This window comes from Corvus hawaiiensis, chromosome 3, assembly GCF_020740725.1.
Source record: "Corvus hawaiiensis isolate bCorHaw1 chromosome 3, bCorHaw1.pri.cur, whole genome shotgun sequence".
Lineage (NCBI taxonomy): Eukaryota > Metazoa > Chordata > Aves > Passeriformes > Corvidae > Corvus > Corvus hawaiiensis.
The window spans coordinates 20,963,196-20,984,056 of record NC_063215.1 but is presented as its reverse complement, the minus strand read 5'-3'; the positions used below and the strand labels follow the sequence as shown (position 1 = coordinate 20,984,056).

At 39.7% G+C, this 20,861-nt stretch overlaps 1 protein-coding gene across 5 annotated transcripts in view; it reads right to left on the bottom strand.

Annotated features, from left to right (window-relative positions):
- SH3YL1 (SH3 and SYLF domain containing 1) overlaps positions 1 to 20,792 on the bottom strand; it is a 47,930-nt gene extending 27,138 nt beyond the window's left edge. For 3 of the 5 annotated variants that reach the window (XM_048296163.1, XM_048296166.1, XM_048296167.1), the window contains exons 1-5: positions 20,698 to 20,792; positions 7,411 to 7,521; positions 6,236 to 6,349; positions 5,665 to 5,729; positions 2,973 to 3,085 (exon numbers count right to left, since the gene is read on the bottom strand). In XM_048296163.1, coding sequence (XP_048152120.1) covers positions 2,973 to 3,085; positions 5,665 to 5,729; positions 6,236 to 6,349; positions 7,411 to 7,521; position 20,698 — 404 coding nt within the window. In that variant the 5' untranslated portion in view covers positions 20,699 to 20,792. The other 2 variants (XM_048296164.1, XM_048296165.1) reach the window with 2 other exon arrangements.
- Between the last annotated feature and the right edge of the window lie 69 nt (positions 20,793 to 20,861).

Here is a 20,861-nt window from a genome sequence, read left to right as displayed (position 1 = left end):
ATGACTCAGAACAATCAAGGAGGCTCCAGGGTGATTTGCTGAGGCCAGGTTTGCATCCTTCGAGGGTAGGTGAGTTTTGGTGTGCAGTGAGATTCACTCAGGACAGAGGGGGAGGCTGCAAGCTGGGCTTTCAGGCTGAAAAGAGGCAAATCCTGCAAGGTGGGTTGGCACCTTTTATCACGGTAATTGTTCTCCCTTACACAACTCCCAGTCCCTCCCCCGGGGAAGGTCTGATGGGACATAACTGACTCAATGCACTGACAAGAGAGGCAGCTGTCACGTCTGAGAAGGGATCATAAATCATCAAAGACCCCCAAAGCACCCTCAGACTGATTCCTGAGGCCTTGCACCAGAGGACTGAATGCCATGCAAAGGGATACAACAGATCCAGAGCCTGTGGCAAGAGATGGTGTCAAACTTCCCAACCAGGGGAGGTACCTGGGTGTTCTCAACTAGCCTGAACCTGTATTAATCCACTGAACTCTAAGCTTCATGGAACCCTCACCACCGAGAAGACCAGAAGAAGATCAACAGGACATTGTTGGGATCCACAGAGTGGTGATATTTTCTACTCAATCTGTCTCTCTGTCACTCTTTCTCTGCCCTCTTCCTCTTTTTCTATTTCTCTCTCTCTCTCTCTCCCCCCCTCCCATTTACTGTTAAATAAAATCCATACCATTGACTTCAGCATATGGTCTCATTTGCACCTTATTTGGGCAGAAGCATCTCTGTAATAATTTTAATAACTGGACCTTAACAGCCTCCTCTGAAAACTATTAAGCCACACTTTAATCACATTTTAAAATGATCCAATTATGTTTGGACTGGTGACTGAAACCCTGTTCAATATTTCCAAATCCTCCTAGACTTTATGGTCAGCACAAAACTCTTCAAGTAAGCCCTTATTGGACCTCAATAGATTTGGGAGATTACAGTATTTTTCCTTCACAGGATCACATAATATTTTAGGTTTAAAGACACATCAGGCAAGCATTTCAAAAAGGATATAACATCAAATTGAGAGCAAGTTGCTCTGGACTTTGTCCAGCCAGTTTTTGAACAATTCTAAGGATATAATTCCACAGACACTCTGAGTAACCTGTATCAGCACTCAATTTTATTCATGTCAATTTTTTTTTCCTCATATCCAGTCAGAACCTTCCTTGTTTCAATATATGACCACTACCTCTCATTGTCGTGCCATGCACCTCTATAATGAACTGAGATCTGTCTTCTTGGTCATGCCCTGTTGGGAATGCAGCCTCTCATCTAGGTTCAATAAGCTGAGCTCCCCCAGCCTCATCGTTCACACACTGCATTTCCCTGGCCATTTGGGTAGCTGTTCACTGCACACATTCAGGTTTATAAACAGCTTTCTGCAGGGCTAAAACTCAACACAGTATTCTAGGCACAGTCTATGAAATGTCAAGCAAAGGAGAATAATCACTTTCCCTATCGACTGTTTACAGTCCCGTTGATGCAACCCCCTACACTGTTCACTGCCTTTTCTGTCAGGAATCAACTGCTGGCTTAGCCCCACTGCCCACCAGGATCCCAGCACCTTCTCTATAGGGCAGCTGCTCAGCCCTATAGAGAAGGCAGGGGGTTCATCCAAGGAACTTCTCCTAGGAGTGCAGAACTTTGTGCTTGTCCTTGCTTAATTTCATGGAGTTGGATCTTTGCTCTACACACTCTAGGTCCATTGCTCTGAATGGTGGCCCTACCCTGAAGTGCATTGGCTGCAACCCCTGGTTTGGAGTTGTCCACAAACTTGAAGAATATATTTTGCAACTGCTCCTCTAGGTTACTGATAAAAATACCAAGCAGAAGAGGTTCTAGAAGAGTCTCCTGAGGAATTCCAAAGAAATCTGGCTTCAGACTTCAACATGAACCATTTACCAGTGCTCTTCTAACCTGATGATCTGGTTCTTCACCTGTTTGCTAGTCTCCCCATCCTGACACCTATGTCCCAGCTTGGACACAGAGATGTTGCAGGACAGTGTACTAAATGTCTTTGCAGGGAAACATGACATTCACTGCTTTCCCTGATCCACAGATCTCTCTCTCTTCTGTGGAATAAGTATCATCCTTTTATTGTGTTAGAAAAGATTAAAAACCATCAGTAAAAACTTCATCAACATTAAAAAAAACAGCCATAAGGAGGCACATATTCCATAAGCAGAGTCTGAGGTAGCTGTGCTTGGTAAGCCTGGAGAAGACTTGGGGCAAACCTAACAGCAGGCTTCAAGTATCTATGGAGAGGTAATCAAGAGTATGAAGCCAGGTTCTTTATGGTATGGTGGAAGAATAAAAGGCTATTGATGTAAATAGAAAGAAGAAATGCTTTGACTGGATGTAAGGCAGGATAACTGAACAGTAGAGCAGGTTGCCCAGAGAACCAAGCAGTCTCCATCACTGGGGATTTTCAAGACCCTACTGGAAAAAAGGACTGAGCAACCTGATCTAAAGTTGTAAGAGATCTCCTGCTGTGAGCAGGAGGTTGGAGTAGAAGTCTTGCAAGGTTTGTTTCCAAGTTAAATTATTCAGTGGTTATTTCACCTTAACTACAGAAAAGGTTTAAAAGAAATTATTTGGTGTAGTTTTTATTTACTGCTGGGCAGATCTGTGGTGACCAAAAGCACAGACCCCTATGTTACTAAAAATCATAGTTCTATCAGGCACAGAAGCACCTGTGCTCTTCATTGAGCCTAGCCAAGCAGTCTCCTGCAAAAAGAGAGCAAATCTCAGAACACTTTCCTTCTATCACTAAATGACTTAATAGAAAAGAAAAGAAAAGAAAAGAAAAGAAAAGAAAAGAAAAGAAGAAAAGGAGTGATTGGCAAGAACAATATGGTCCAGTCAGCATACAGGTTGCCCAGGTTGTTCTGTAACATATAAAAAAAATGCCACATCAATATGGCTTTTAAAAATTATCTTCCATATATACCTTATTCTGAAAGCATTTTACCCACCTCCCCAGAGGTCCAATTGCCACAGTAAGGTTTCCTCCAAGTGTAAGATTCCCTCCTTTGGCAAAAGCTTCTACTGCTCTTTCATGATTCAGTATGATCACTAAGTCTGAGACCTATAAAATATCAAATAAAAGTACTACGCTTTATAAGAAGAAAGAACAGCACAGAAGAACTTTCTTTCTTTTAAAGGATTATTTTGAAACAGCTTTCATGACAAAGTTGATTCTTTTTCTGCAAGGTATTTTGAAATGAAAAATCCTTTCAACTACTTTTTTAATCAAATTTGATTTTTTTCAGAGTGCTGATATGGTCAGTATGTGATAAACAACAGCTGTAACACAAACTCTATCTTAATTCAAAACTCTTAATTGACAATTTCTTAGTTTCTATGGCTTATACAAACAATTATGAAGGCATTTTCAGATGCGAATCATTTTGATTCTTCTGTAATTATATTAATAAAGGCAAGACAGAACTTACTAAACAAAAATTCCTGTCCAAAGAATAAAAACCAAAAAGGGTACAGGTGCTATTGATAAAACTTTATTTTCATGACAGGAGTTTTATATATCTGTGTGTGGGGGTGTGTGTGTATGAATTAACTTTTTAAGACTTGAATATGAGATGTACTCAGTTGCTTCAAGAACCTATTAAACCTAATAACTGAAGAGATAGCAATGCACCCAAGGACTACTGCACCTGATCTTTCATCTGATGGACTTGACTGAAAGCCAGGCTCAGAAAAAAACTTTCAACTTACCCCAAATTCCAAACAGTGACAGCAGGGAATACAAGAGGAAATACCAGATTATTTGCAAAACAAGGCTGTCCTAGAAGTATTACACACAGCATAAGAGAGGTATTTGTTATTAGCCCCCTGGTAACCTCCACCCCATCCCAAACAAAAGATGGCTACAGGAGCAGTTTCTGAATGATCCAGGGATGAAGGGAGAATGTTTTTTCAGGATACTGCTTCCTCCTATGAATCCGTTGTTAAAGATAAGAAAATCCAGAGTGAGAAAACCTTCAAGGAAAGCATTTATATGAATTTTAAAACGGGTCTTTAATTTGAGGTACCGAGTCACTGTGACTTCTGAAGTTTGTGATTTCCTTCTTGTTATTTAAAACTGTCCATACATATCACTACAGCCATGTCAACTATAATCTCTCCTACAGAAATAAATTTCACCTAGTTTCTAAAACATCTAAGTTTATGTAGGACTAGAAGAATGCTGAAATTGGACTCTGGGCTCCTAAGTCACTCCAGTATTTCTGAATAACATACATTTTCTACAAGAAATAAAAAAGATTGTGTTATAATAATGCCAGTAAGGAAACAGCATTTTTTAAGCTGACTAAAATTTCAAATGAAGGGCACAGTATTACTCAGAGAAAAAGCCCTCTCACAAATAGCTTCTGTATTATTTGTTTAAGTATCAATAGGAAATGTCTATGTTATCTAAAATATCAGATGGGGATGATTGAAAGAAAATTTCATAGATTAATCAAAACACATGAAGAAGCTTAAAAGAAAAGATAAAACCAAACAAACCCCACAACAAAACTCTGGGGCTCAAACTGAACACTTCATAATGCATTCAGATCCTGTAGACCAAAGAAAATCCAACAACCGAAGAAAATCCCTTACAAAATTAATGATTTTGTATTCACATCATTCTTTAAAAAGTGCATGCAATAATGCCTGAGATCACACAGTGAACAATGAGGAGAGAATAAAATATTGATCTGTTGCTCATTACGCGAGTGCTGGCTGACTGGCTGTCAGGACAGGGATAGCTGGTTAGCTGTAGAGGTACTGGGGGCTCACATGGATCACCCAGATCAGCTATACATGGATTCTTCTGAAGAGCAGAATGCCCACTGCAAGAGAGCTTGTTGGCAGCATATTGTTACTCTGATTTTCTTTGGGAATCAGCAGAAAAGAAGCTAAGCTGAGAAAAAGAGAAGGATGAGTCTGGAGGCTAGGGTGGGCAAGCAGGGGAAAGATGAAAACATACGAGTGTGAAGGAGCTGTGAGGAAGAAGAAATGGGAAGCAGAGGCAGAACGCTGTCAGGGCTCAGCTCACCAGGGCTTCTTTGAATATGTTGGCAGTCCTTTACTTAAGCATTTCTGCTGGCTGGAAACTGGCTCCTTTTCTATAGCCTTCCTTCAGAAGAGGCATCACCAGTTCTGGTGCTTTCAAACTGAAGGGTCGTATCAATAACCACAAGTGTGAGTGGGAAATGTGTGAAGTACAGTAACATTAAGTGGAGTCCATTTTACTCCAGCTTCAGTTCTTTACACTGTTTCTTGCCAGATGGGAGTCCCTGCGCTCTTTAGCGAAGCATTTGACACAGTATCAAGTATAGGATACTGTTTCAATTAACTTCAATTGTCTTATATGTGAACACTGACAGGAAGCTTTCAATAAGTGAAAAATTCAGTCTGCTAGAGGTCAGAAATCAAGGAAATAATTGCCATGTCACTTCTTTTCATCTAAATGTCTCCTAACAATTTGACTGATAGGATCAAAACTCCTCTTTTGTTTGTCTTGCATAAATGGATTTCATAATAATTTTTTTGTACATAAAAGTAGATTCTACTATCTCACTAACATTTAGACCTTTGTCAATGAATTTTAATTTCTTGCAAAAAAAGTTACCAACAAGTATTTTAAATGCAAAATCATACCTCAATTCCAATTTCAAATCCACCACCAAGGCCAGCAATTCCTATTGCAGAGGGAGCAGACCAGGCTGTTGTGTAAAACAAGATAAATTTACAGAATTTTAACCATATATTACAAGAAATACTCATTTTATTATTACACTTAAAAAATACTGACAAATTCTCTATTTAAAACTATGTTCAAAACCACTACAATAGATTCATAACTATAATGCTTCATCCTACAAGAAAGGATTTAAGAAATACAAACCCTCACGATCTAAACAATTCCTTGTTACAAATTATTTATCATACACTTGTTTATAATCAGATATAATACATTTTTTAAATTAATTCTATACTATGTACTTTTATATTTCATCCTTTTCCACAAAGATACTGAAAGCATTTACATTTAGTCAAACAAATGTACAAAGATTTGAAAACAGCCTTCACACCAAACATTGTCACCTGTCACCTACTTGCCTGACTCATCACACATCTCCTGTTTAATACTGTGAAAAGAATAATGAAAAAAAATATTTTTATCTCTTTTAATTCTCTCATGAAGTACAAAAGGAAAATATCCACTTACTTCCATTAGGAAGCCGAGCTAATACAATTCCACTTCCACCTCGAGCAGTCACCAAAAATCCAGCTTTGATAACAGACAAAACTGCAAGGCCTTTGGCTTTAGCTATTACGTGAGCTGAAACAGCAAAACCATTTATTCAAGACCTTGTAAGAGAAGTTCTAAGAGAAGGGGAAAATAAAACTCAACAGTTAATAAATTTGAACATATAAGAGTCAAATAATCGAAGCAAAAGTTTAAAGAAAACTTTTTAAAGTTTAAAAAAAAAAATTGAACTGATAATGACACCTCCACCACAGAGAACCACAAATCTAGCCGCAGGTCACATTAGCCTGTGGCAATCTATAGACTGCCACAACTGCTTCACCTGTCCTGATTAGCATGCATAGAATTAGTTTGTATAGTGCCACACACATTGTGTGTGAGTACTCTTGGCAAGATAAACAGAAAACAGGCAGTGTGTATATGAATTAACTTTTTAAGACTTGAATATGAGATGTAGTCTCCACAAATTTTTGGAGGAGTCCAAACTTAAATCGCAACAACACAGAGCAGCCTAAGAAGTTTGTATCATTAGACAGTGTTTGTGGCAAAGACAGTGTCATCATCCTGCAAATCTTTTGCAGACCTTCCAGAACATAACAGTTATGGATTCAAAACCACAACCAGCAACACTGGATGGAGGAAGACGCTAGAAGAAACACGGAGTAACAAGTGCAAAAATAAAGAGGCCAGCAGCAAGTAAGAGTGCTAAACTAGTATCAAAGGGAAAATGCACCCTCAATCTCTTTGCTTCAAGTGATTTTCATCTAGCTCATTCTAATCAACACAGATATTCAAGAGCTAGAGCTACTATTCCAGGTTCTCTCTTAAGAAGATACATTTACAGGGTTGAGCATGAGACAGTCCATCCATCCCAGAGGGAAGCCTTCCAGTGCAGGTACCTTGTAGTGGTAAACATTCAAAAGATCTCTCCCAGTAAGTAACATCTCCCAAGAATACAGCAAACTGAAACCCTTTACTTTCAAAATATTTTCAAAGAAGTTATAGCACCCAAAATCTTCATTCATCTCTAAGTTGTGGTCAGTGAAAACAGAGGGAATTGGTAAAGACAGCATGACTGCAGCACATGGGAGTCCTGAAGGTTTTAGCTGAATCAAAGCATTTTCTTTACTCACGTGGTATAATTTTATCTGGTCCATTTCTGGAAGTTATTTCTGTAAATTCTCGTAGTATTTTAGCTGCCTTTTTAGCTTCTGACTTCAGGTTGGAAGGTATAGGGTTGTTCACTGTAAAACATGAAAGAAATAAATTATGGTCAGTTTAGGATATCTCATATGAAAAAACCAGTATCATCTGTATGGGAAAAGTGGTTCTTTACAAATAAAGAGTAAATCAAACAAACATGGCAAGCAAATACAAGAATTATCTTCTGGATCCACATTTTGTTTCTGACAATTTTAACTGAAGACACCACTTAGGAAAACACACAAGCCTGATTCTTTTATGCAATCTCTTTCTCTTGTACTTGTTCAGAATCCACACTGGTAACAGCAGGGGTGTTGGACACACATCCTCAGCTGTTCCTGTCACTATTTATTTATGGGTTTATTGCATATGAATTTGTCTAATGCCTTTTCAAACCTGCTGATACTCTGCCTTCGGAATTCCTGCAGCAGCTGTTCACCTCCTACTTAAAGAAATACGTGCTCTGTTTTAAATTAATCACCTAGTTACACTGAATGCCTGCTAGCTCAAGTATCACAAGATCTGGTAAATACCTAATGCATTCAACTTATCTACTACCTTCATGCTTTTATAAATAGTCAAAGCCCCCAGCCTTCTCCACTCTTTCAGGAGTCTCGGCCTTCTTAGTCTCTCCTCAAGGCAGTTGCTCCATCACTGACCACTCTAACTGCTCTTCTCCATATCACCATCAACTCTGCTGTCCTTCAAACAGCAGAGCAACTGGCAACTGGTGACTCAAGAACACTAAAAGTTTCACACCTCTTCAGGACACTTGTATTACAGACATAAACATGTGGCATGTTCTGAAAGTGAAAAAAAATCTGTTTCAGACCAAGAAATTTCCTTTAGAAATCTACATCCTGTTGAAGGTCTTATCAATATTTCTTTCCAATGTGATCTAACATAAGCCCCTCATGTATTTCAACTGAGGAAAAAGTACAGATTAGAGGTAAGTTATGTTTATTTTATAAAGCTGCAGAGTACACTAGCAAACACACAAAATCTTGAATGCTATCCTCCAAACCACTGAGGTCGTAAAGTCTACAGAAATGTCTTTATTCCATTTTGATCCACCAGATCTGCTGCCACTAGTCAATGACTGGACAGAATCAAGTATTATAAAATATTAGTATTCTGCAACATTATAAATACATTTTATGTATGAATGTTTCACCTGTAGATTTGCAAAAAGAAGCCTTAGTGCAGTTAAAGAGATAGGAGTTAGTCTTGATAGTTACATCTACTAAAATCCCCCATAGTTATCACTTAAATCATTCTTGTTTTCCTGTCTGGACATAACAACACTCACTACTCCCAAGTTTATCAGCAACAAACCATCCAGCTAACACATGAATATATTGCCAGACCAAAGATGCATCCAGTCTCACGTCACATCTCTGAAAAAAACTAGCCACAGCATTTCTGTAAAATTCTACTGTTCCTAAATTCACAAACACATAAAAAAGACTGTGCATAGAGAAACAACATGCAGTCAAAAGTGGACTATTTTATAAATTGGCATTCCCTGAATATTCATTCATCTCTTCACTCTGGGCAACATTCCTGCACAAAACCAAGGCGAGGACTAAATACATTTTGAGATTACATCAATGAAGCTTAGAGAGTGATTCAGCTCAGGCCAAGGGAAGCGCATAGCAGCAAGTCAGCCAAGTTTCTATTCAGGCTCCATTGACTAGAACACGATACACCTCCACTTTTCAATGAGAATATTCCTCTAGTATGTTCTCCAGGCAAGAAGGAAGAATAAGAGAGATTTTGACAGCTGAATGTCTGGATTAGCATCCCTGAGACAGCTTGCAGCAACATTTGGCTTTGGTGAAGATGCAGCAGGTATAACCTTGGAGAGTTTGAAGGGACATCAGTCATCAGAAGGCTGTGCAGAAATATCAGCCTCTCTGGAAACAAAACGAAACGTATAGAATGCAACAGACTCTAAACCTCACCACAGTATCAGAGTATAAATATTAATTCTATCTCCTAATCATCCCTTCTCTTTTCAGAAAATTAAGCTAGGCAAGGCCTTGAGCGTGAAAGGATAGGAGAAGGTGAAGCTCTAAGAGCTCAGGATATTCTGAAAAGTTCTTGGCAGATGAATTTTTTCTGATGGTTACGGTACTAAAATTGTCAAACTGCTTGCAGGAGTTTTGAACATGAATTTCTGCTGTGATTGGAAGGCTTCCCCAGGCTGGAACCTGGCTACATGGCAAAAAGAGAGGCCAATGTAGCCCAAATAAAACATGAACTCACAATTGCTTTCGGTAGAATAACAAACTGGGGTGGAGCAAATGTCTCCACTACTTCTGCTGTTTGTACTTCACTCTGCATCTTCAAGGTCAGAGGGCAAACATGACCAGCATATTGTAAGAGAAAAATAAGATTTCTGCTTTTGTATTACATTGAGGCAGTCCCAAAAAGCATATTGCAACACCATTCTTCTCAAGCACGCACGAAGAATAAACCTAGCATATTATAATTTGTAACTAATAATTAACATTGTAATACACAGCGCATGTCCATTTGCAAAATCAGGTGAACACTCCTACATGTAGGTTTTCACTTAAGATACTTTGCAAGTCTTGAGGTCTTGAGTCTGGGAAGGGTCACCTACCCAGTCTACCCAAAATACACATTTCATGGTACTTAATTATTCTTATGGTTCAGTAAGATTAAACTGTGTTAAATGGACAGTTATGTGCCTGACCATGCAGGACTTCTAGCAAAGTGATCAACACAATGAAAATAAGATGTGTACACTGGAGATAAAAACCACTGGGAACATGAAAATATTGGGGAGTTAAAAAACATTACTGAGTAAAAGCAAGCATTATCCGGCTTCTAGATTAGAGAAATTAAATTAATTTCTATTCTCTTCTCAAACTCTTCTTCCTTGTCTTCACATGCATTCCTTCCTCCCCTTCACTTCTCTTAGGCTAATCTCAGAATCTGGAGAAACATCTCCAATTATTCTTCCTACTACTAAAAAAAAAAAAAATCCCTTAGCTGAATCCATTGAGAAAACATGAGGTATTTTCAGACCTAAAAGTCTGCAAACAGGAAGAATAGAGTGGGGAAAAAAATAAAATCACTTTTGACAGTTTTTGTAAGCATTTTCAGATTCAGAATTGCTTCAGAAAGATTTGATGGTTACCAGAAAACACTGTGTGCATGGCTCTGTGCACGTAGGAGCTACTATTTAATTGAAGACAACTCAAAGCTAAACTTCAGGAGTCAGCAAAGGTAATGCTGTTACTACCTCACTGTCCCTTCACTCTCAATACATAACTGGTTGCTCTGAGCAACCTGCTCTAATCAAAGTTGTCCCTGCCTATTGCAGGAGGGGTTGGATTAGATGTCCTTTTCCCTTCCAACCCAAACCATTCTATGTCTTACCTGCACTATGATTCCAAAAACTTTATTCTAAAATACAAACTTTGCACAGAAAAATAGCATTATTTAAGCAAATTGAAAATTAGGTATTTCCACTCCAACCTTTCTAAAAAGGCGGGTTTTTTTTGGTGCCACATAGTGTGGGGTACCTTTATTACCACGGAACGGAGAAACTGGAGAGACATTCATCTAGCTGTACACTACAACAGCAAGCACAGAAAAGCTTAACTTCCCATCCTCAGTTAAACTAACACCAGAAACTTCACTTTCTCCCTGTATCACTTGTTTCCTGCATCATTATTTCTTCTGCATTCCTCGGGTAGCCACAGGAATCCACTCCTCCATTATCCCTTGTTTTTTCCCTTCTTGCTATAGACTGAAGTAATGCAGGATTATTTTTCTGGACTAAGACACAGCAGGTGAATTTGACAACAACATTCTGCCAGTTAATTTGCATGTGGCTAGACTTGTGCACTTTCAGAAGCTAAGAAATGGGTGATATTTCTAAAGCACAACAGAGGTACAGAAAGAGGAAAAGGAAAGGAAAAAAGAAAGAGGTTGAACACTCTACCAACTGAAAGCTATACCTTGTAGAGAAGGGCTGTAAGTAAGATTTTAATTTAGACAGTAGCAGGCATGAAAATGAAAGTGACATTAATTGGCATTCAAACATAGCACAGAGAGGTTTTAACAACAGGCAGGATGAATAAGCGACCTGATTAAACACTTTCATGCTGAAAACCAACACAGTTACTCGAAGTGGTAACCATATGATTCTTTCCCCAGTGGCTCACTTTGAGTTCCTTTACTTACTTCCATAACGTTGTGTAGATACTAAGGAACTGGCAGGATGCCTACAGGAGCCTTGAGGAACCGATGACTTGTTTAAAAAAAAAACCAAGCAAATCCACACCCTGACCTTAATTATGTATAATATGATGCCTGATAAGGCCTGGCTGGACTCCCATTTTGGTGATAGAACCACAGCAGAAGAAATATAGCATTTTTATCACTGAGGAAAGGGGGAAGTTTGGCTCTCCCTCTTGGGCTATGCCACACTCAAGATTTTGTTGACAGAGTTCAGGATTATATAAGGACAGAGTCAACAATCAACACTAAAAAGGCAAAGTTTAATGGTTTGATATATAGTGTATATATAGCACGGCTGAGGCCTGACTCTTACAATTAAATTTTAGATCAATCAATTTCATAAAAATTTGTCCTAAAGCAAAGAAAATTACTGGTTTTTCAGTAAAAAAACCCCCTATTAAATCAAAAATAACACAAATATGTCAGACAATTCAAAACTAGTTATTCACTTAAAAAAAAAAGACATGAAGGTTTGCATTACAAAATGGTGGCATCTGTCCCTAAATAAAATAGAAATAAAATAAATAAATATTATAGTGAAGGTAGAGAAGTAAATTCATGCTTCTATGTATTTTAATCACTCTATAAACAGACCAAATTGTAACTGGGATTTCTGTGACCTCAAAAATTATTTCAACTTCTGTTCATCTATCAAACTGTCTTTCTCTCCCTCAAGCTTACCTTAGAATTTGAACTGTAAAATTAGTTCCTTAGAAACTCATTTAATGTCGGAAGTCTATGGAAAAAATCATTTAGATGTATCTGCTTTTTAACAAAAATACTGTATGAAATATTTAGACAAAAGCAGAATTTCCGTGTTCAGTTTATCCCATCAATAACATGCGTAATAATCCTATAGCACTGTCTTCACTATTAGCTTTAAGTATGCATACCTAATTGTCTGTTTTGTATTCCAGCACTGCTCAGGAAAGAGGTAACCAGGAGCAATAAGACAATAATATCTATCAGGAAGATACACTGACTGATGGATTTGGAATGCCGTGACCAGCGAATGCTCAGCTGGGAGCAAGCTTCATTTGCACTCCTGCTTGTTGTTGAAAGGAGCAGATATTGAGTGTATGTGAGTCAGCAACACAAACCCCATGGGGGAATATCACACAAAAATTGATTAACTCCTTAATTTGTAAGGTGATGTGGCAAGTGCGTCAGCCTCTAATTTACATTCTGACTAACAGTAATAATTTGCTGGCTGAACGTTTGGTGAAATTATCTGAGCAAGGTGCATTAAAGAATAAATAAAGCCTTCTTAAAAGCTGTAACTAATTCTGATCCAATCAAAATTATGCTGAATATGAACAGATGAAATAAAGCATAGTGGCATTACGAGAACCAAACTTCAAAAGTACAGTTTCAAAGAATGGATGACAAAGGGGAGACAAAGACTTGCATGCAGATTTCACACATATGTTTCCCATGTATGTTTGAGCTTTGAAGCATTTGGTGAAAAGTGGTTTTGTGGGGTTTTTTGGCTACAAAAAGAAGAAAAAACAATGACAAATACCTCTATAAGCCTCATATAGTTATTCAGTCTTTACTTTCACTTCACTAAAAAGTTCAGAAGCAGCACAAGAATACATTAAGGCATAGCTGATTTGCAAATACCTGTGGTTACATCAGGAACATCAATGCTAAAAGGCTTGTATGAACAGAGAACATTCAAAATTATGAACATTGATAAACATGAAAACTAGCACAGTCAAGAAAAGTCAAAGAACAACAATCTAATGGGAAGGAGAAACCTGAAGAACAAGACTGTGCAGCACTGGAAATGGGCCTAAAGAAGAGATTGCAATTTGGCATTACAATTAAAGAGATTAATGCAATTTTGGTTTTGCAAATGTGTAACAACACGATACTGTGGTAGCCAGCTCCAGCCTTGGGATTCATCTGGTACTTGAAATTCCTTGAACAGCATGCCAGACATGCATTGTAAGCATTTTGCCCAGCCTAAGAAAAAGTGTTGCAATACAGAGCTGTAGATGACAAAGAGCAGCCTATGCTAAACATGTCTCTATGACTCTCTCTCCATTTATGACTTCCAACACTTGAAGCCAATGACTGAAAGCAAAGAAGCCAGGTTAATGAAATGTCAAGAGAAGATCTGTTGAGTTCAAAGAAATAGTTCAATAAGTTGAAAAGGATGTTAAAATTAAAGGCAGTAACAACCCTCTTTAGCTGAAATCCAGCAGACATACTGTTGTCAGAGCCTGAGCTCCTTATTCCTGGTTTTGGAACCAACAGCAACAAGCAGATACTGTTTCCTCCCGATTCCAAGGACCATGAACAAGGAAAGGCTCAGAACATATGCTTTGATCATCCTGCTACAAAGGACTAATGGTATAGGAAAGGAGTCTACGAAGCACTAACAGGGAATGACAAAGCATTACTGACACACTGGTTATGCCAACTGGCAAGGTTGTACAATTCTGACATAGGCACCTCGAAAACAGCAAGGGAGACAGGAGACAACAGATAATACATCAGCGTAAGGCAGTGGAAGCAGAGCTTAAAAGTAGAAAACAGGGTCTCTGTACAGTGAAGTTTTGCACTAAGTTCATATATTTCTACCATGATCTTTATAACTTGGATTCCTGAAGTTTTACCAACTTCCACGCTTGCTTCACTGTTCATCAGCAACACTGGTGTGAGAAGTTAGTGACATGTCAGTGACAGTACAAGTTATGGCAGGGTACAAGTACTACAGCAAGCACTACGTGGCCTTGCAGAGTGTCAGCTGAGCTGCACTGGAAGACTCTAACGTGCACTTTCACAACCCTAATGGTTTTCTTACTGTGAATTAATGTAACTACACTTTCCTCCTTCCCCACCCTGGATAACAAGTGGTTTACTGGATGGTATTGCATTAAGCTGGCGCTGGTAGTGGTGAGAGAAGCAGACAAGAAAGGTCTGCTGAACATGCAGCTAACAGCATACAGAAATCAAGGTTTACCTAAGAGAGATGGAAATATATTCTGTCCAAACACTCCAGTGAAAGGAAGTTAAAAAGTGCTTAAAAATAAAGTTCAAAATGAAAAAAAATAAACAACCACTCTTATCCATGTTAAAACCAGCCTGTTTTTCTTTGGTTTACCTGCAATAACCTGCTAAAGTTAGCTGTTGATGACAGCCTGTGCCCAGGAAAACCTCATGAGCATACTGAAGCTACAACTAAATTCAGCCTTCAAGAACTCAAATATGCAAAAGGAATGACACATAACAGAAGACAGTACCTTCTCTAAAAGGAAAACAGCCCAACAATTCTATATGTCAAAGAGGAGAATCTCACAGACATTTCTATCAATATAGGAAGCTGAGATATTTACAGTATTTTGAACAATTTTTTAATGGAGAGCATTATAATAAGAAACTATTATAGAATTTGTGAAGCTTCTATTTCCACAATTACATATATTTATACATTTAAATCACAGTAATTTGTGTGAAGGGAGGAATAACAAAAGCCATTAAGATTAATACTTCTGAAAACCTTTACGCAAACTTGCATCACATCTGTATGGTTATTTCAAGACAGCTAAGAAGTCAGACAATGAGAAGAAACACAGGCATCCACATTTGGATTTTGGCATGCAAATACACAGTAGGGAATCAACCCAAAATATAAAGAATCACAAGTCTTTATTGAAAAAAGAACCATTTCAAACACAGAAGGCCTTTCCTTGATAGAAATTAAGTAATGGAGATAGATGAGCAGATTTCTTCCTTTGTTCTCATCTCTGGAAGTCTGTAGTTCTGAGTTTTGGGGGTTTTTTGTGTGTGTTTAGGGGTTTTTTTAATATATTACTATGAGTTATAGAAATCAAAATACTTCTGAAGATAACTCAAAGGAAGCCAGAATTATCAGAGGCATGTAAATGTGGCAGCCCTAAACCTGGAGAGGCAAACTGCCTCACACCAACCTGCACATGCACTATGTCTATCATTAGCTGGTACTCTAAGGTGAGTAACTCTTCACAGCCTTTATTAGAGAATCATTGAACGGTTTGTGTAGGAACGGAGCTGGAAGATCATCCAGTTCCAGTCCCCTGTAATGGGCAGGGACACCTTCCCCTAGACCAGGTTGCTCAAAGTCCCACTCAGTGTGGCCATGAACACTTTCACAGATGAGGTATCCACAACTCCTTGGGCAAGCTGTTCCCAGTGCCTCACCACCCTCGCAGTAAAGAATGTATTCCTAATATCTAATTTAAATCTCCCCTCTTTTAGTTTAAAATGTTACCCCTGGTTGTATCACTATCTGCCTATGTAAAAAGTCCCCTTTTAGGCATCACATCTACCTCTTTTTATAGGTCCCCTTTCAAGTACCAGAAGGCCACAATGACATCTCCCTGGAGTTGTCTCTTCTCCATGCTGAACAAACACAGCTTTCTCAGCCTGTCTCCATAGGAGAGGTGCTTCATCCCTTTGATCATCTCTGTTGCCCTCCTCCGAATTTGCTCCAACAGGCCCCATTTGTCTTGTGCTAAGAACTCCAGAGTTGGATGCAGCACTCCAGGTGGGGTCGCACGAGAGCAGAGTAGAGGGGCAGAATCCCATCACTTACTCTGCTGCCCACGCTGTTTTGGATGCAGCCCAGGTTGCAGTTGGTTTTCTGGGCTGCAAGTGCACATTGCCAACTCATGTCCAGCATTTGTCCACCAGAACCTCCAAGTCCTTCTCAGCAGTGCTGCTCTCAGTTCCTCTTCCAATCCGTACCTGGATCTGGGATTGCCTTGACCCAGGTGCAGCACCTTGTACTTGGACTTGTTGAACTTCATGAAGTTCTCATGGTACCACTTCTCAAGCTTGTCCAGGTCCCTCCCTCTCCATGGCATCCCATCCTTCTGTTGTATCAATGGCACTGCTCAGCTTTGTGCCATCAGCAAACTTGCTGAGGATACACACTGAATGTAGGTTTAAGGCTTTCTGCTATGACTTTTTAAAAGGAGTAAGTAAACTTCTTCATGGTCAAGTTTTTATGCTGGTGTCCTCTAAGCAGAGGCATTTTGTAAACTCAGGATTACAGAGATAGAAATTGAGATGTTAGCTGACAACCTTTTGAAAGCAAAGCAAAATTTATTTGAAAGGCAACAATTATACACATCCAAAATAAGCTTAGGCTCTGCACAGGCTATCTGATATAAATTAAATTATATGAAGTGTGATAAAAGTAATAATGCCTGTTAGCTGTATCAGTGTGACTGTTGTCATGTATGGTGTCCAAAAGCATAAAAGATTTTTGGTCGGCTCTAGTGTTTGCAAGCTGCCTTTTCAAATCTTGCTACCAATTATGTATGCACTTCTAGACCACAGGAACTCAATATTTTTCCCATGAAATATCCATTTTGTTAATGCTAAAATAACCCTACAATATGTAAAAACCCCATGCCCCGTTTCACAGTGGCATAATTTTTATTACTTTTCTCCACAAAGAGGAAAGAACTTAACTAATAGAAACACCAAGTTGATCACTTTGTAACTTTATGTGGTATCAGTTCTCAGCCCAACTTTGAATTAACTATTTCCTTGAGACAAGTCAAGGAAAAAAAAGCCCTGTAACACAGAGTCTCCTGCGTTATCAAAAGCATTTGATGAGTTGGGCTCCCAGCAGTTTTTGTACTGAAGTCAGGTTGGAGAAAATTCTAATTAGAGATGCTGAATTTCCTCTCATCTCCTTTTCTGAAGACAGCTGGAATACATGAGGGTAAAATGATAGTGACAAAGCTGTACAATGTACGTTAAAGAAAAATGTGTTCCCCTTGTATATGCAAGATGTTTCAACTAAGTGATGAACTAAGTGATGTTCCTTATTTCTAAGGAACTGTGGCATGTGAAGACAGTTGATACCTGCCTGAGGCACAGAGGATTTGTTCCAAAAAGCACATTAGACAACTGTTCAGCTGCACAGGAGGCAGAATAGTGGAACACCTGTAGCTAAAAGTCTTCAAAAATTCTTGTAACCTTTAGCAATTACAAGAATACTAAAATCCCAAGTCCACAGTTCTACAACCAAGTTGTAGCCTTTGCACTAAAAGAAAGGATAAACACAAGCAGCACAGGGATGAAATCACTCAATTTGTGCAAAAAGAACCAGAAAACAGCATTTTCAAGAATATAGAGACAGTGATGTGCTCTAAAACAAGCACAAAAAGCAGAGTTATCCTGGGGGTTGTCTGAGACTCACATGTGAGGCTCTAGCAAGAATTTGTACTACAAGAATTGCAGGCTTTGGCTCAAAACATGCCATCACACCTATCCTCCCTACACCCATGCCCCAGGAAACTGTCTACTTGAAACCCTTTTAGTAAGTCTTTCATATACACTTATTATAATATGTTGGATGTGTAAACAATTGGCACCAAAGGGGTGCTACCCACCAAGCAAGATAAGTAGCATGACTGAAGCCAAGTCATAGCTACAAATTCAGTTCTACCTGTCTTGTCTCATCTTAATACAAGAGTTGGTATGATATGTGAAATTTAGACAGGGGAGTAAGAGGAAAATCCTAGAGAGAACACCAATTTTGACTCGTTAACTCTATTTCAATCCTCAAGAATAAACTTCAAGGCAACCCAAGCAGATTAACAAGTACATTATTACCCTTTGCACATGAAAGCTTTAACTAAAACAAGGCTGTTTTTATACAACAATTCTAAACAAACATCTTGTTTATCTTCTCACCAGGGCCAGAGGTACAGAGAGAACAAAAATGTAACACATGAAACCCAGATGAGCATTACACAATAGCCCTCTATGCTACCATGAAAAAATATTAACTACCTTAACAAATACAGGCTCTGCTTATCTCCCAATGAAAGTACTTAACATTTCTGTCAAGGAAACTGTCACCATCATTCTGATCCTCTCATTTCCACACTTCATAGATGTCCCAATTCACTATGTGCATGAATCAAATCTAAGAAGTCACCAATTCCCACAGCTAATTAATTCCTACAATTAATCACACAAGAAACATTTCTTTGAGCTAAAAGGAATAAACATTTAAAAAGTGAAGATGCTTGATATTTATTAATCAAGAATTTGAAGAGCTCTAGTTCGGCCTAAATTCTTAGATTATCTTATTCACAAAAGCATTTCTTCTCCACTAAGTCATACAGGCTCTTCTACAACAATGCAACAGCTGTTTCAAAAGCCCCCAAAATATGGCGAGCTTATTACATCAGAAATAGTACATCAGTAATTCTTAATGGTGAGAAACCATGACACAATGCAAAGAACAACAGTGAATTCTGTCACAGTTCATTTCAAAGGTATGAAGTTGCCATTAGCTGAAGAAGGCACAAACTGTATCTCTCTTCCAATGCTGAGGGCTGAAAATGACAGAATAATTTAGGTTGGAAAACACCTCTGAGATCATCAAGTCCAACCTTTGACCAAACACCACTTTGTCAACTAGACCACGGCCCTAAGTGCCACGTCCAGTTGTTCCTTAAACACCTTCAGGGATGGTGACTCCACCACCTCCTTGGGCAGCCTGTTTCAATGCTTGACAACTCCTTCAATGAAGGATGCAGGACAACACTTTAGATAAGGATCCTCCCCAGTCCCCTCCCCAAGACTCTGAAAAATGAAAGACTTTGTCCCAAAATTAGAGCTAGGTGTGTGCGTACATATGACATACACAGATACAAACACCGGGTTTTATAGGAACTCCAGGATGGCCTTTCAAAGCACTCACTTCTATATAGAGCCTCATCTTCCCCAACCCACAGACATAGGAAGGGTGCAGGGGGGGAATCTGCTTCCAATGTCAATACCTCAAGGGACTTCACTTGACAGAAAGCAGGACTAAAGGCACTCTGCACTGCTCACTTACGTAATATGGCAGAGCCACACGTGAGAATGCTACAGCTGACTCATCTCGCTCTCCTTTGCCAAGGCCATGTCTGACAAGCGAGCAGAGCCCTGGCCCCTGCCTGGCTCCACCACCTCGCACTCCCGACACCTGTGAGCTGGCCGGATAACAGCAGGATGCTGCAGGCGCCGGGGGCAGAAACCACACTGCTGCTTACCAATCACTTCCACTGCAAAGTAAAATAACTAGATAATTTTAAAAAATGTGGTTGTACAACTGTATTTACAAAAGAAGTAGCATATGCAGGACAGCATTTCAAGCTGCATAAAAGGAAATGTGCAGTTTGTTCCATTCCACAGCAAACGTTATATAAGCTCTTCAGCTTTCATTTGAAAGTCACAGATCAGGCAGAAAATTAAGAATCTGGCATTTTTTATTTAACCTCCAAAGCGCTGCATTTTGACCAAAAGACCAGCCAAACAAGTCTTTAAAAAGTAGCAGAGGAATCCAGTCCTGGCCACACCCTGCCGTGGTGGGGCTGTGTCTGCTGTTACAAAACCCAGCCAGGTACGCAGATACAGTGTACAAGATAGCACAGCAGAAAAAATAAATACTTTAAAAAGTTTTTAAAAGTATATAATTAAATATAAATAAAATATATACATATATAAATATATATAGCTTACAATATATAGTAGGTATATACAGTCTATCTATATCATATAGATATAAAACACAATTAAATAAAACGAACCAAAAAACAGACACTCGAGGCTCGGCTGGAAAGCCAAGCGCCCGTGTGCCCAATTTCACCAGCAGCCTGGCGGGGCCAAAGCCGCATTCGACGCTTCTCAAATTTCTACGCGGAGGACGCAGCAGATGCTGCGACCCCGGGGAGAAGGGGATGCGATGTGCCGGCGCGGCCCTGCCCGCCGCGCACGAGCGCCTTCGCTCCGCCCGCGGGGGTGCGGGGGCGGCTCCGTGCCCGCCGCGGCTGCCCCGCTGAGAAGCCCACCTGCCCCCGCTGGGTACCCACTCCTGCCCCCGCGGGATCCCCACTCCTGCCCCCGCTGGGTACTCACTCCTGCCCCCGCTGGGTACTCACTCCTGCCCGGGCCGGGGCACCCCCGCTCCCCCTCGCTGCCTCTCCTCCTGCCGCCGCCGCAGCCTCACTGGGCGGCGCCGGGGCAGCCCCACCGAGCCGCGCACCTGCCGCAGGTGAGGCGGGCGGGGCCGGGGCGGCTGCGGAGCGCCCGCTCCCTTTCCCGC